This window comes from Somniosus microcephalus, chromosome 10 (genome assembly GCF_052327205.1).
Source record: "Somniosus microcephalus isolate GS21.2 chromosome 10, FLI_Smic_1.0, whole genome shotgun sequence".
NCBI lineage: Eukaryota > Metazoa > Chordata > Chondrichthyes > Squaliformes > Somniosidae > Somniosus > Somniosus microcephalus.
The window spans coordinates 4,573,452-4,587,471 of NC_140996.1; the positions used below are offsets into that span (position 1 = coordinate 4,573,452).

Consider the following 14,020-nt stretch of genomic DNA (forward strand, 5'->3'; position numbering starts at 1 on the left):
TAAGTCAGTGCCTGAAACATTCTTTAAATTTTACATTGGCCAATCACAAAAACATTTGTTAAATGTGAGTGTAAATAAGTGAATGCAGAAACATCACTTTGAATTTCAGAATAATTCAATTACAGTATTTGAATTTTACATTTTTCTGTGCAAAAGCTCCCCGTAAATATTCTCACACTCCCGGGACCCCCCTGTAAATATTCACACACTCCCAGAGACCCCCTGTAAATATTCACACACACCCCCAGGGAGTCGGGGACACCCCTGTAAATATTCACACTCTCCCGGAGACCCCCTGTAAATATTCACACACTCCCGGGACCCACCACCCGTAAATATTCACACTCTCCCGGAGACCCCCTGTAAATATTCACACACTCCCGGAGACCCCCTGTAAATATTCACACACTCCCGGGACGCCCTGTAAATATTCACACATTCCCGGGGATCCCCCCCGCCCCCGTAAATATTCACACACTCCCGGGACGCCCTGTAAATATTCACACATTCCCGGGACCCCCCTGTAAATATTCACACATTCCCGGGGATCCCCCCCGCCCCCGTAAATAGTCACACACTCCCAGGACCCCCCTGTAAATATTCACACATTCCCGGGGATCCCCCCCGCCCCCGTAAATATTCACACACTCCCGGGACCCCCCTGTAAATATTCACACATTCCCGGGGATCCCCCCCGCCCCCGTAAATATTCACACACTCCCGGGACGCCCTGTAAATATTCACACTCTCCCGGGGACCCCCTGTAAATATTCACACATCAACAGGGAGCGGTCACATCTATAAGCAGACCCTGCGTCCTCTATGAACTGGAGTGTACCTTTATCGTCCAATATATTGTTGAACAGAGGTTGTAATCAGAGGACGCCCTCATGGGCCCTGCTACTGAATCTTGTACACTCTGCCAGGTGCTATTCTATAAAAGCACATTAGTGAGACAAGGTCAATTGTAAACCAATAAACTGGTTCATTTTATATGAAATATATGAATGAACAGAATGGGTAATATACTAGCATGGATTGAGAATTAGTTAACAGACAGAAAACAAAGAGTAGGGATAAACGGGTCTTTTTCAGGATGGCAGGCTGTGACTAGTGGGGTACCGCAAGGATCGGTGCTTGGGCCCAAGCTATTCACAATCTATATCAATGATTTGGATGAGGGGACGAATTGTAACATTTCCAAATTTGCTGATGATACAAAGCTAGGTGTCAGTGTCAGTTGTGAAGAGGATGTGAAGAGGCTTCAAGGGGATCTCGACAGGCTCAGTGAGTGGGCGAGAACATGGCAGATGGATTATAATGTGGATAAATGTGAAGTAATCCACTTTGGTAGAAAAAACAGAAAGGCAAGGTATTTATTAAATGGTGAAAGATCGGGGAATGCAGATGCTCGAAGGGACCTGGGTGTCCTTGTACATGAGTCACTGAAAGTGAATGTGCAGGTGCAGCAAGCCATTAGGAAGGCAAATGGTATGCTGGCCTTCATTACAAGAGGATTTGAGTACAGGAGTAAAGAAGTCTTACTCCAATTATATAGGGCCTTGGTGAGACCACACCTGGAGTACTGTGTACAATTTTGGTCTCCTTACCAAAGAAAGGATATACTTGCCATAGAGGGAGTGCAACGAAGGTTCACGAGATTGATTCCTGGGATGGCGGGACTGTCGTATGAGAAGAGATTGAGTAAACTAGGCCTGTATTCTCTTGCATTCAGAAGAATGAGAGGAGTTCTCATTGAAGCATACAAAATCATTACAGGGCTCGATAGGGTGGATGCTGGGAGAATGTTTTCCTTGGCTGGGGAGACTAGAACCAGGGGCCACAGCCTCAGGATAAAGGGTAGACCATTCAGGACTGAGATGAGGAGAAATTTCTTCACACAGAGGGTGGTGAATCTTTGGAATTCTCTACCCCAGAGGGCTGTGGAGGCTCAGTCATTGGGTATATTCAAAACAGGAGTCGATAGAGTTCTGACTAGTGAGGGCATCAAAGGATATGGCGATAGGGCCGGTGAATGGAGTTGAGGCAGAAGATCAGCCATGATCTCATTGAATGGCGGAGCAGGCTCGAGGGGCCAACTCCTCTCCTATTTCTTATGTCACAGCGTGATTCAGGTTCCTGCTGCTCTCCTGACTCTGCAGCACCATCTACAGGCAGCAGACTGTGAGAGACAGAGCTTCCATTACCGCAACGGACACACGCAACCTACCCAGGTTCAAAAAGTGTGATGAAGTGAGCAAACATCCCTGCTTGTGGCATCGCACAGCAGACCAAACCAGCTCATAGCAAACACACAACCCAGCCACAGAAAGTCGTAGGTTTAGATCCCACTTCAGAGACTTGAGCACAAAATCTAAGCTGACACTCCAGTGCTGTGCCAAGGGAGCGCCGCACTGTCGGAGGGGCAGTGGCGAGGGAGCGCCGCACTGTCGGAGGGGCAGTGGCGAGGGAGCGCCGCACTGTCGGAGGGGCAGTGGCGAGGGAGCGCCGCACTGTCGGAGGGGCAGTGGCGAGGGAGCGCCGCACTGTCGGAGGGGCAGTGGCGAGGGAGCGCCGCACTGTCGGAGGGGCAGTGGCGAGGGAGCGCCGCACTGTCGGAGGGGCAGTGGCGAGGGAGCGCCGCACTGTCGGAGGGGCAGTGGCGAGGGAGCGCCGCACTGTCGGAGGGGCAGTGGCGAGGGAGCGCCGCACTGTCGGAGGGGCAGTGGCGAGGGAGAGCCGCACTGTCGGAGGGGCAGTGGCGAGGGAGCGCCGCACTGTCGGAGGGGCAGTGGCGAGGGAGCGCCGCACTGTCGGAGGGGCAGTAGCGAGGGAGCGCCGCACTGTCGGAGGGGCAGTAGCGAGGGAGCGCCGCACTGTCGGAGGGGCAGTGGCGAGGGAGCGCCGCACTGTCGGAGGGGCAGTAGCGAGGGAGCGCCGCACTGTCGGAGGGGCAGTAGCGAGGGAGCGCCGCACTGTCGGAGGGGCAGTGGCGAGGGAGCGCCGCACTGTCGGAGGGGCAGTGGCGAGGGAGCGCCGCACTGTCGGAGGGGCAGTAGCGAGGGAGCGCCGCACTGTCGGAGGGGCAGTAGCGAGGGAGCGCCGCACTGTCGGAGGGGCAGTAGCGAGGGAGCGCCGCACTGTCGGAGGGGCAGTAGCGAGGGAGCGCCGCACTGTCGGAGGGGCAGTAGCGCGGGAGCGCCGCACTGTCGGAGGGGCAGTAGCGAGGGAGCGCCGCACTGTCGGAGGGGCAGTACCGAGGGAGCGCCGCACTGTCGGAGGGGCAGTACCGAGGGAGCACCGCACTGCTGGAGGTGCCGTCTTTTGGATGCGATATTAAACCGAGGCTCTGTCTGACCTCAGGTGGATGTAAAAGATTCCATGGCACTATTTCGAAGAGCAGGTGAGTTTTCCCCGGTGTCCAGGGCCAATATTTATCCCTCAACTAACACCTAAAAACATTATCTGGCCATTATCACTTTGCTGTTTGTGGGAGCTTGCTGTGCGCAAATTGGCTGCTGTGTTTCCTACATTAAAACAGTGACTACACTCCAAAAAGTACTTCATTGGCTGTAAAGCACTTTGGGACGGCCTGAGATCATGAATGGGGAGTTATAGAAATGCAAGTCTTTCTTTCTCTGTCCTGCACAGATCAGGGTTGTCCAGTACATTAGCCACATGTGGCTAATTGGGGATCCAGATGTGGCTAATAGCATTTCTGATTAATAAAGAAACAATGAGTGATGGGCACAGTCGCTGGTCATGTGAGTTCAATACTCACATCCGCATGGTGTGTACACGTGAACTTTACCACACGAGTATTTTTTGATCTTTGTGGTTGGTTTACTTCCTTGGTTTTTCTGCTAAAATGGTGTGTAACACGGGTGAAACACCAGAGTTCAGCACCGTGGAAACACTAGTCATTGGTCAGCCCGGATATCGGAATAACCACGCCACTGCGCGGTGCTAATTCACAGTTTGCTCTTCACTCCCATGTTGGCTAATCTTGTTCAATGAGCAGAGAGACTTTTTAAATACTCGTGTGGCTGGTGTTTAATGGACAGATCCACTGACTGCATCAGTTACTGTCAAACCAACCAAAACCCGGCTTGCACACGAAACAGGAGCCGAGAGGAATCAGGAACTGTTGAAAAACGCCCCAAATTAAACCCTTTATACAATTAAAAAGCTGATTGTTAGATGTTCTCGATCAAAAAGGCAAAGGTAGGATCAGCAGGATTTCCAACGTGATTAAACTCACTCACATCAAAGGATCCCTTCTGTTTACATTCAGGATTTAAAAAAGTCGCTGATGCTTTCACCAACAACAACTTGTATTTATACAGCGCCTTTAACGTAGTAAAATGTCCCAAGGCGCTTCACAGGAGTGATTATCAAACAAAATTTAATACCGAGCCAAATAAGGAGGTATTAGGACAGGTTGGTCAAGAGGTAGGTTTTAAGGAGCATCTGAAAGAAGGAGAGGTTTACGGAGGAAATTCCAGAGCTTAGGGCCTCGGCGGCTGAAGGCACGGCCGTCAATGGTGGAGCGATTAAACTCAGGGATCCTCAAGAGGGCAGAATTGGAGAAGGTTACAGGGATCTTGTAGGGTTGGAGGAAGTTACAGGGATCTCGGAGGGTTGTAGGACTGGAGGAGGTTACAGGGATCTCGGAGAGTTGTAGGGCTGGAGGAGGTTACAGGGATCTCGGAGAGTTGTAGGGCTGGAGGAGGTTACAGTGATCTCGGAGGGTTGTAGGGCTGGAGGAGGTTACAGGGATCTCGGAGGGTTGTAGGGCTGGAGGAGGTTACAGGGATCTCGGAGGGTTGTAGGGCTGGAGGAGGTTACAGGGATCTCGGAGGGTTGTAGGGCTGGAGGAGGTTACAGGGATCTCAGAGGGTTGTGGGGTTGGAGGAGGTTACAGGGATCTCGGAGGGTTGTAGGGCTTGAGGAGGTTACAGGGATCTCAGAGGGTTGTAGGGCTGGAGGAGGTTACAGGGATCTCAGAGGGTTGTGGGGTTGGAGGAGGTTACAGAGATCTCGGAGGGTTGTGGGGCTGGAGGAGGTTGTGGGGCTGGAGGAGGTTACAGGGATCTCGGAGGGTTGTAGGGCTTGAGGAGGTTACAGGGATCTCGGAGGGTTGTGGGGTTGGAGGAGGTTACAGGGATCTCGGAGGGTTGTAGGGCTGGAGGAGGTTACAGGGGTCTCGGAGAGTTGTAGGGCTGGAGGAGGTTACAGAGATCTCGGAGGGTTGTGGGGCTGGAGGAGGTTGTGGGGCTGGAGGAGGTTACAGGGATCTCGGAGGTTTGTGGAGTTGGAGGAGGGTAAAGGGATCTCGGAGGGTTGTAGGGCTGGAGGAGGTTACAGGGATCTCGGAGGGTTGTAGGGCTGGAGGAGGTTACAGGGATCTCGGAGGGTTGTAGGACTGGAGGAGGTTACAGGGATCTCGGAGGGTTGTAGGGCTGGAGGAGGTTACAGGGATCTCGGAGGGTTGTAGGGTTACGGCACGCAATAGCCAATGAGCTGGAAAGCCAGTGAGCTTTCTAGAAGGAAAGGATTTCTGTGACCAAGCGGACTTCAGTAAAGCTTACCTGTGGCTCCGTCTGAAATGAGATCTTTCTGTCCCTTCTGGACAATAGTCACGTTCCCCAGTGCCTGGCTGAGTTGAAGCAGCATGCCTTGGTGGTCACTCACATCCAGAGGACCCTTGAGCTAAGCACAGAGAATCCATGTCACTACCCGTCAACTACCGAGTGCTTATTAAAGACCAGTGTGCTAGGCATCATGGAATGATACAGCACAGGAGGAGGCCATTCGGCCCATCATGCCTGTGCCGGCTCTGTGAACGAGCTCTCCAATTAGTCCCACTCCCCTCGCTCTTTCCCCACTGCCCTGCAAATTTCTCCTTTTCAAGTATTTATCCAATTCCCTTTTGAAAGTCACTATTGAATCTGCTTCCACCGCCCTTTCAGGCAGCGCGTTCCAGATCACAACAACTCGCTGCGTAAAGAATGTTTCCTCCTGTCGTCTCTGGTTCTTTTGCCAATTACCTTCAATCTGTGTCCGCTGGTTGCCGACCCTCCTGCCACTGGGAACAGTTTCCCAAAGGTACGAGGCAGTGCAGAAACCAAGAGCTGTGTCCGAGCTGACGAATGCAATCTGCCAGTTCAGATCTAATGTCACCACGGCAACCGCTTCACATTACGTCATCGACACGCTTCAGTAAACCCAAGAGGCAGAGGCTCCAACTGAGCACAGTCACCCGTCCAATTCTCCTTCTCAAAGACTTACCACCGCGTTGTAGAGCCGGGCAAACTCGACGACATTGGGCGTTAGGACGGCTTTGGTGTATCCTTGGATCACGGACGGCTCTTCGGCAACGACCCAAAGTCCATCCTGAAATGGAAAATGATCCAAAAAGTGAAGGAGACAGATCCTGAGCATCGAAGTGTCCACAGCACAAGGAGAATGGATCAATACCTCGCCTCCTGGGTTCTTATACTGAAAATAAAAATCCATTCTCCGACACACCTGTCGGTACACTTTGTGGGGACTGCAAGATTGAATTCAATAAATCGTTGACCAGATTTATGTGGATTCCTTGGTTTTCATAACATGCCAGGGCTCCGAACAGAGAATCGAGCACAAAATCTATACTGACACTGTCGGAGGGGCAGTACTGAGGGAGCGCCGCACTGTCGGAGGGGCAGTACTGAGGGAGCGCCGCACTGTCGGAGGGGCAGTACTGAGGGAGCGCCGCACTGTCGGAGGGGCAGTACTGAGGGAGCGCCGCACTGTCGGAGGGGCAGTACTGAGGGAGCGCCGCACTGTCGGTGGGGCAGTACTGAGGGAGCGCCGCACTGTCGGAGGGCAGTACTGAGGGAGTGCAGCACTGTTGGAGGGGCAGGACTGAGGGAGCGCCGCACTGTCGGAGGGCAGTACTGAGGGAGTGCAGCACTGTTGGAGGGGCAGGACTGAGGGAGCGCCGCACTGTCGGAGGGCCGGTACTGAGGGAGCGCCGCACTGTCGGAGGGGCAGTACTGAGGGAGTGCCGCACTGTCGGGGAGGCAGTACTGAGGGAGTGCCGCACTGTCGGAGGGGCAGTACTGAGGGAGCGCCGCACTGTCGGAGGGGCAGTACTGAGGGAGCGCCGCACTGTCGGAGGGCAGTACTGAGGGAGTGCAGCACTGTTGGAGGGGCAGGACTGAGGGAGTGCCGCACTGTCGGAGGGCCGGTACTGAGGGAGCGCCGCACTGTCGGAGGGCAGTACTGAGGGAGTGCAGCACTGTTGGAGGGGCAGGACTGAGGGAGCGCCGCACTGTCGGAGGGGCAGTACTGAGGGAGCGCTGCACTGTCGGAGGGGCAGTACTGAGGGAGTGCCGCACTGTCGGAGAGGCAGTACTGAGGGAGCGCCGCACTGTCGGAGGGGCAGTACTGAGGGAGCGCCGCACTGTCGGAGGGCCGGTACTGAGGGAGTGCCGCACTGTCGGAGGGCAGTACTGAGGGAGCGCCGCACTGTCGGAGGGGCAGTACTGAGGGAGTGCCGCACTGTCGGAGAGGCAGTACTGAGGGAGTGCCGCACTATCGGAGAGGCAGTACTGAGGGAGCGCCGCACTGTCTGAGGGGCAGTACTGAGGGAGCGCCGCACTGTCGGAGGGGCAGTACTGAGGGAGTGCCGCACTGTTGGAGGGGCAGGACTGAGGGAGCGCCGCACTGTCGGAGGGCCGGTACTGAGGGAGCGCTGCACTGTCGGAGGGGCAGTACTGAGGGAGTGCCGCACTGTCGGGGAGGCAGTACTGAGGGAGTGCCGCACTGTCGGAGGGGCAGTACTGAGGGAGCGCCGCACTGTCGGAGGGCAGTACTGAGGGAGTGCAGCACTGTTGGAGGGGCAGGACTGAGGGAGTGCCGCACTGTCGGAGGGCCGGTACTGAGGGAGCGCCGCACTGTCGGAGGGCAGTACTGAGGGAGTGCAGCACTGTTGGAGGGGCAGGACTGAGGGAGCGCCGCACTGTCGGAGGGGCAGTACTGAGGGAGCGCTGCACTGTCGGAGGGGCAGTACTGAGGGAGTGCCGCACTGTCGGAGAGGCAGTACTGAGGGAGCGCCGCACTGTCGGAGGGGCAGTACTGAGGGAGCGCCGCACTGTCGGAGGGCCGGTACTGAGGGAGTGCCGCACTGTCGGAGGGCAGTACTGAGGGAGCGCCGCACTGTCGGAGGGGCAGTACTGAGGGAGTGCCGCACTGTCGGAGAGGCAGTACTGAGGGAGTGCCGCACTGTCGGAGAGGCAGTACTGAGGGAGCGCCGCACTGTCTGAGGGGCAGTACTGAGGGAGTGCCGCACTGTCGGAGAGGCAGTACTGAGGGAGCGCCGCACTGTCGGAGGGGTAGTACTGAGGGAGCACTGCAGTGTCGGAGGGGCCGTCTTTTCGATGAGACATTCAACCAAGACCCACTCTCAGGTGGATGTAAAAGATCCCAGGGCACTATTTTGAAGAAGAGCAGGGGGAGTTCTCCCCGGTGTCCTGGGGCCAATATTTATCCCTCAAACGACATCACTAAAACAGATTATCTGGTCATTATCACATTGCTGTTTGTGGGAGCTTGCTGTGCACAAACTGTCTGTCATGTTTCCTATATTACAACAATGACTGCATTTCAGAAGTAGTTCATTGGCTGTAAAGCGCTTTGGGTCGTCCGGAGGTGGTGAAAGGGGCTGTAGAAATGCAAGGCTTTCATTTACCAGGACTCGGCAGTGAGGGGTTTGTACAGGTAACATAAAATCCAGGCAGTGCATGGCAACATTGAGAAAAAGGTGAAATCCCGGAGCTTAAAATATGGTAAGACCTGTGTGAATCGGAGCAGAAAGATATACTCACAGCGTCAATCACAATGGGCATTTCTCGGAGCCTGCACTGCTCAATGATACCCTGTTGTGAAAGAAATCCCACATCACTGAACTTATTCCTCCAACTGGCGAGGGTTAGTTTTCAGGTTAACCACATTACATAGAACGTACAGCACAGAAACAGGCCATTCGGCCCAACTGGTCGGTGCCGGTGTTTATGCCCCACACGAGCCTCCTCCCGCCCCTCTCCATCTCACCCTACCAGCATAACCTTCTATTCCTTTCTCCCTCGTGTGTTTATTGAGCTTCCCCTTGTGGTAAACCACTGTTATACCTGTCTGTATGTGTATGTGTATTCCACTAGGTACAGGTCTGGACATGCCTCGGCTGACTCCTCCCACTATTCCAGGTATATAAGTGACTACCTCCCAGTCCCTTAGTATTCTGGACGGGTCGACCACTCGAGACTAGACCTTCATTCTTTAGTTAATAAAAGCCTGGTTGTTACTCGCTTAACCTCAGTCTTTTGAGTAATTGATGGCGCATCAATTTTATTAACTAAATTTTTTATAATGGAGAAGATCCTCACACCAGCATGCCTGGACCTGGACAGTCGGGAAGCGGACGCTTCCACCAAGTTTGCTCACTGGCTCATGTGCTTCGAGACATTCCTGACTGCCTCCACTGCGGTCGTAACGGATGCAAACAAACTGTCTGTCCTGATCTCCAAGGTGAACCACCGAGTGTACTCAGTCATCCGGGACGCGACCTCGTACACAGCCGCCCTCCAGCTCCTCAAGACCCAGTACACACGCCCTGTGAACGAAGTATATGCCAGGCACCTACTGGGGAGTCACAAGCAACAACCTGGGGAATCGACTGAGGAATACCTCCAAGCTCTGTCCGTGCTTGGCCGGGCCTGTGGGTGTAAGGCGGTAACGCCCACTAAGTACACGGAGGAACTGATCCGGGATGCCTTCGTAGCGGGCCACAGGTCCAACTACACCCGACAGCGACTGCTGGAGCAGAGTGACCTCACCCTTGACAAAGCCTCCGAAATTGCACTAACGCTGGACGCAGCCTACCGGGGCATGGATGCCTACTCCTCTGCACCGTGGACGCCGCGGGGAACGACAACCTGGGACACGGTAGGACAGCCCCATAGCACCGTGCCACCCCAGCCACAGCCCAACAACGGCCCAACTACCGCAGCAGTGTCCCAAAGCCAGACAACAGTATCCCAAGGCCAGAAATGCTACTTCTGTGGCCAGGCCAAACACCCCAGAGCGCGCTGCCCGGCGAAGAATGCGACCTGCTCGGGCTGCGGGAAAAAGGGACACTACACTAGCGTCTGCAAGGCCAAAGCCAACCACTAACGCCAGCAGCGCCGCGTGTGGGCCGTGCGACACACCGACCCCTACGCTGGCCTCTGTTACGCTGGACCAAACGAGACCGCACCAACTAGCTCGGTCCAAAATGGACGTTAAGGTAAACGGCCATGCAATAAACTGCCTTTTTGACTCCGGGAGCACAGAGAGCTTCATCCACCCCGACACGGTGCGGCGTTGCTCTCTCCCAGTCCTGCCTGCACACCAGCGGATTTCTATGGCCGCCGAGTCCCAGTCAGCGGACATTGGCGGCTACTGCGTGGTGACACTAGTAGTAGACGGGACTGTGTTCAATAATTTTAAACTCCTGGTCCTGCCCCAACTTTGCGCTGCCGTTCTACTGGGGTTGGATTTCCAGTGCCACCTCAAAAGCGTTACGATGGCGTACGGTGGCCCCCTCCCCCCACTCACAGTCCGCAGCCAGCAGCCTCCAAATTGCCCGCCGCGCACCAGATGCAACCTCTCCACACTCAGAGTCCCACCCCCCCCACTGTTTGCTAACCTCACCCCTGACTGTGAGCCCATCGCCATAAAGAGCAGGCGATACAGTGCCGGGGACAGGGTTTTCATCAAAACCGAAGTGGAGCGGCTCCTGAAGGAGGGGATTATTGAGGGCAGCTCCAGCCCCTGGCGAGCCCAGGTTGTGGTCGTTAAGACCGGCGAGAAACAACGCCTGGTCATCGACTACAGCCAAACAATAAACCGCTACACCCTGCTGGACGCCTACCCACTCCCCCGCATAGCTGACATGGTCAACCAGATCGCGCAGTACCGCGTCTTTTCGACCATTGACCTGAAATCAGCGTACCACCAGCTGCCCATCCGCCCCGAAGACCGCCAGTATACTGCTTTTGAGGCAAACGGCCACCTCTATCACTTCCTTAGGGTTCCCTTTGGCGTTACCAACGGGGTCTCCGTCTTCCAAAGGGAGATGGACCGGATGGTCGATCAAAACGCGCTGCAGGCCACTTTCCCTTACCTAGACAATGTGACCATCTGCGGCCATGACTTGCAGGACCATGACACAAACCTCGAGAAATTCCTCCGCACCGCCCAACTCCTGAACCTGACATATAACAAGGAGAAGTGCATATTCCGCACAGACCGCCTCGCCATCCTTGGCTGTGTTGTGGAACATGGGGTCATCGGTCCCGACGCGGACCGGATGCGTCCCCTTATGGAACTCCCACTGCCTAAAAGCTCTGAAGAGGTGCCTAGGGTTTTTTTCCTACTACGCCCAGTGGGTCCCCCTACTATGCAGATAAAGCCCGTCCACTGATCAAATCCACCTCTTTTGCCCTGATGGCAGAGGCCCGCTCGGCCTTCCACCGTATCAAGGAGGACATTGCCAAAGCCACCATGCACGCAGTGGACGAATCCATCCCCTTCCAGGTGGAAAGCGATGCGTCCGACTTCGCTCTGGCTGCCACCCTTAATCAGGCGGGGAGACCTGTGGCATTCTTCTCACGAACCCTCCAGGGCCCGGAGACCAGACACTCCGCGGTCGAGAAGGAGGCCCAGGCTATTGTGGAGGCTGTGCGTCATTGGAGGCACTACCTGGCCGGAAAACGATTTACCCTGCTCACTGACCAGCGTTCAGTTGCTTTTATGTTCAACAACAAGCAGAGGGGCAAAATCAAAAATGACAAGATCTTGAGGTGGAGAATCGAACTTTCCACCTACAATTACGAGATCTTGTACCGGCCTGGGAAGCTCAATGAACCCCCAGATGCCCTATCGCGTGGCACCTGCGCCAGCGCGCAGATCGATAGGCTGAGGGCCCTCCACAATGACCTCTGCCACCCGGGGGTCACCAGGTTCTTCCACTTCATCAAGGCCCGCAACCTGCCTTACTCCATTGAGGAGGTCAGGACCATGACCAAGAACTGCCAAGTCTGCGCTGAGTGCAAACCGCACTTTTATAGACCAGACAGAGCCCACCTGATAAAAGCCACTCGCCCTTTCGAACGCCTGAGCGTCGATTTTAAAGGGCCTCTCCCCTCCTCCGACCGCAATGTGTACTTCCTCAACATCATTGACGAGTACTCCCGTTTCCCATTCGCTATCCCCTGCCCGGACATGACCAGTGCCACGGTCATTAAATGTCTGAACAGCCTCTTCACCCTGTTCGGTTTCCCCAGCTATATCCATAGTGACCGGGGCTCATCGTTTATGAGCGACGAACTCCGCCAGTACCTGCTCGCTAGGGGTATAGCCACAAGCAGGACCACCAGTTACAACTCCCGGGGGAACGGACAGGTGGAAAGAGAGAATGCAACAGTTTGGAAGGCCGCCCTACTAGCCTTAAAGTCTAGGGGCCTTCCGACCTCCCGCTGGCAGGAGGTGCTCCCCGATGCGCTCCACTCGATTCGGTCACTGCTCTGCACTGCCACCAATGCCACCCCTCATGAGAAAATGTTTGTCTTCCCAAGGAAGTCCACATCGGGGACAGCGTTACCGCCATGGCTGACGTCCCCAGGGCCAGTACTACTGAAGACACGTGAGGACCAATAAAACGGACCCCCTGGTCGAGAGGGTCGACCTCCTCCACGCCAACCCCCAGTATGCTTACATTGCGTACCCGGACGGGCGGGAGGACACAGTCCTCCATACGAGACCTCGCACCCTCGGGGACTGCTGTAACCCACTACCCATTACCACCCCCCCCCCACGACACCCTCGGGGACCGCTGTAACCCACTACCCATTACCACCCCCCCCCCCCCCCCCACGACCCGATATCCAACCCCAGCAGCCGGCTCGCCTTGGACCGTCACCCACGAGGACTACACTCCAGTGCCCCAGCCTACACGGGACGCGACGCCGGAAGCTCCACCACCCCTGCCGTCGCCACGTCGATCACAGCGGCAGATAAGACCTCCGGAGAGACTCCAATACACGAACTTTTAAATACACTTCACCCCGCCGGACTCATTTTTAAACAAGGGGTGAATGTGGTAAACCACTGTTATACCTGTCTGTATGTGTATGTGTATTCCACTAGGTACAGGTCTGGACACCTCGGCTGACTCCTCCCACTATTCCAGGTATATAAGTGACTACCTCCCAGTCCCTTAGTATTCTGGACGGGTCGACCACTCGAGACTAGACCTTCATTCTTTAGTTAATAAAAGCCTGGTTGTTACTCGCGAACCTCAGTCTTTTGAGTAATTGATGACGCATCAATCCTTAAATGTATCTCTGCTCTTCGCCTCAACCACTCCCTGTGGCAGCGAGTTCCACATTCTCACCACTCTCTGGGTAAAGAAGTTTCTCCTGAATTCCCTATTGGATTTATTAGTGACTATCTTGTATTTATGGCCTATTGATTTTTAAATTGATTTTGAATTTTCCGTGGAGCAGAGATGCCACATCCAACAGTTCAAGTGTCGGCAGACTGGGATTTGAAGCAATTGGACATTTTCCCACATTAACGATGCTCCATAAATGTGAGCTGTTGTTGTGACGTTGCGATCTCCAGCAGCACAGTGGAGGGCGGGAGGCCGGAGGAATGGGAAGAAACTGCAGCAGCGGTGACTCCACATTAGGGGGACTGCCTCAGGCAGGACAGGGGGGGGCGCTCGGGAAATTGCCGATTGTGGAACAGCCCCCTGATATTCAACTGTTAAAGACCAGGGCCGAGATATTCCGGGGAGCAGGGTACGAGGGTGGGGCTCGAGGTGCCCCCGATATTGGGCCTCGGCCTGATACCCATGAAGTGGGTAAGCTGCGAGAGCGAGAGGCAGCTGTCCCGGTGGAGCACGTTTGAAGATCAGGCCCGGCGAAGCGAG

At 55.1% G+C, this 14,020-nt stretch overlaps 1 protein-coding gene across 1 annotated transcript in view; it reads right to left on the minus strand.

Moving 5' to 3' along the window:
- Nucleotides 1-14,020, minus strand: part of naxd (NAD(P)HX dehydratase) — a 50,981-nt gene that overhangs the window by 2,157 nt on the left and 34,804 nt on the right. Inside the window, exons 6-8 of the mRNA XM_085999883.1 lie at nucleotides 8,874-8,967; nucleotides 6,292-6,396; nucleotides 5,592-5,712 (exon numbers count right to left, since the gene is read on the minus strand). Of these exons, the coding sequence (XP_085856009.1) occupies nucleotides 5,592-5,712; nucleotides 6,292-6,396; nucleotides 8,874-8,967 (320 nt within the window). The remainder of the gene's footprint in view (nucleotides 1-5,591; nucleotides 5,713-6,291; nucleotides 6,397-8,873; nucleotides 8,968-14,020) is intronic.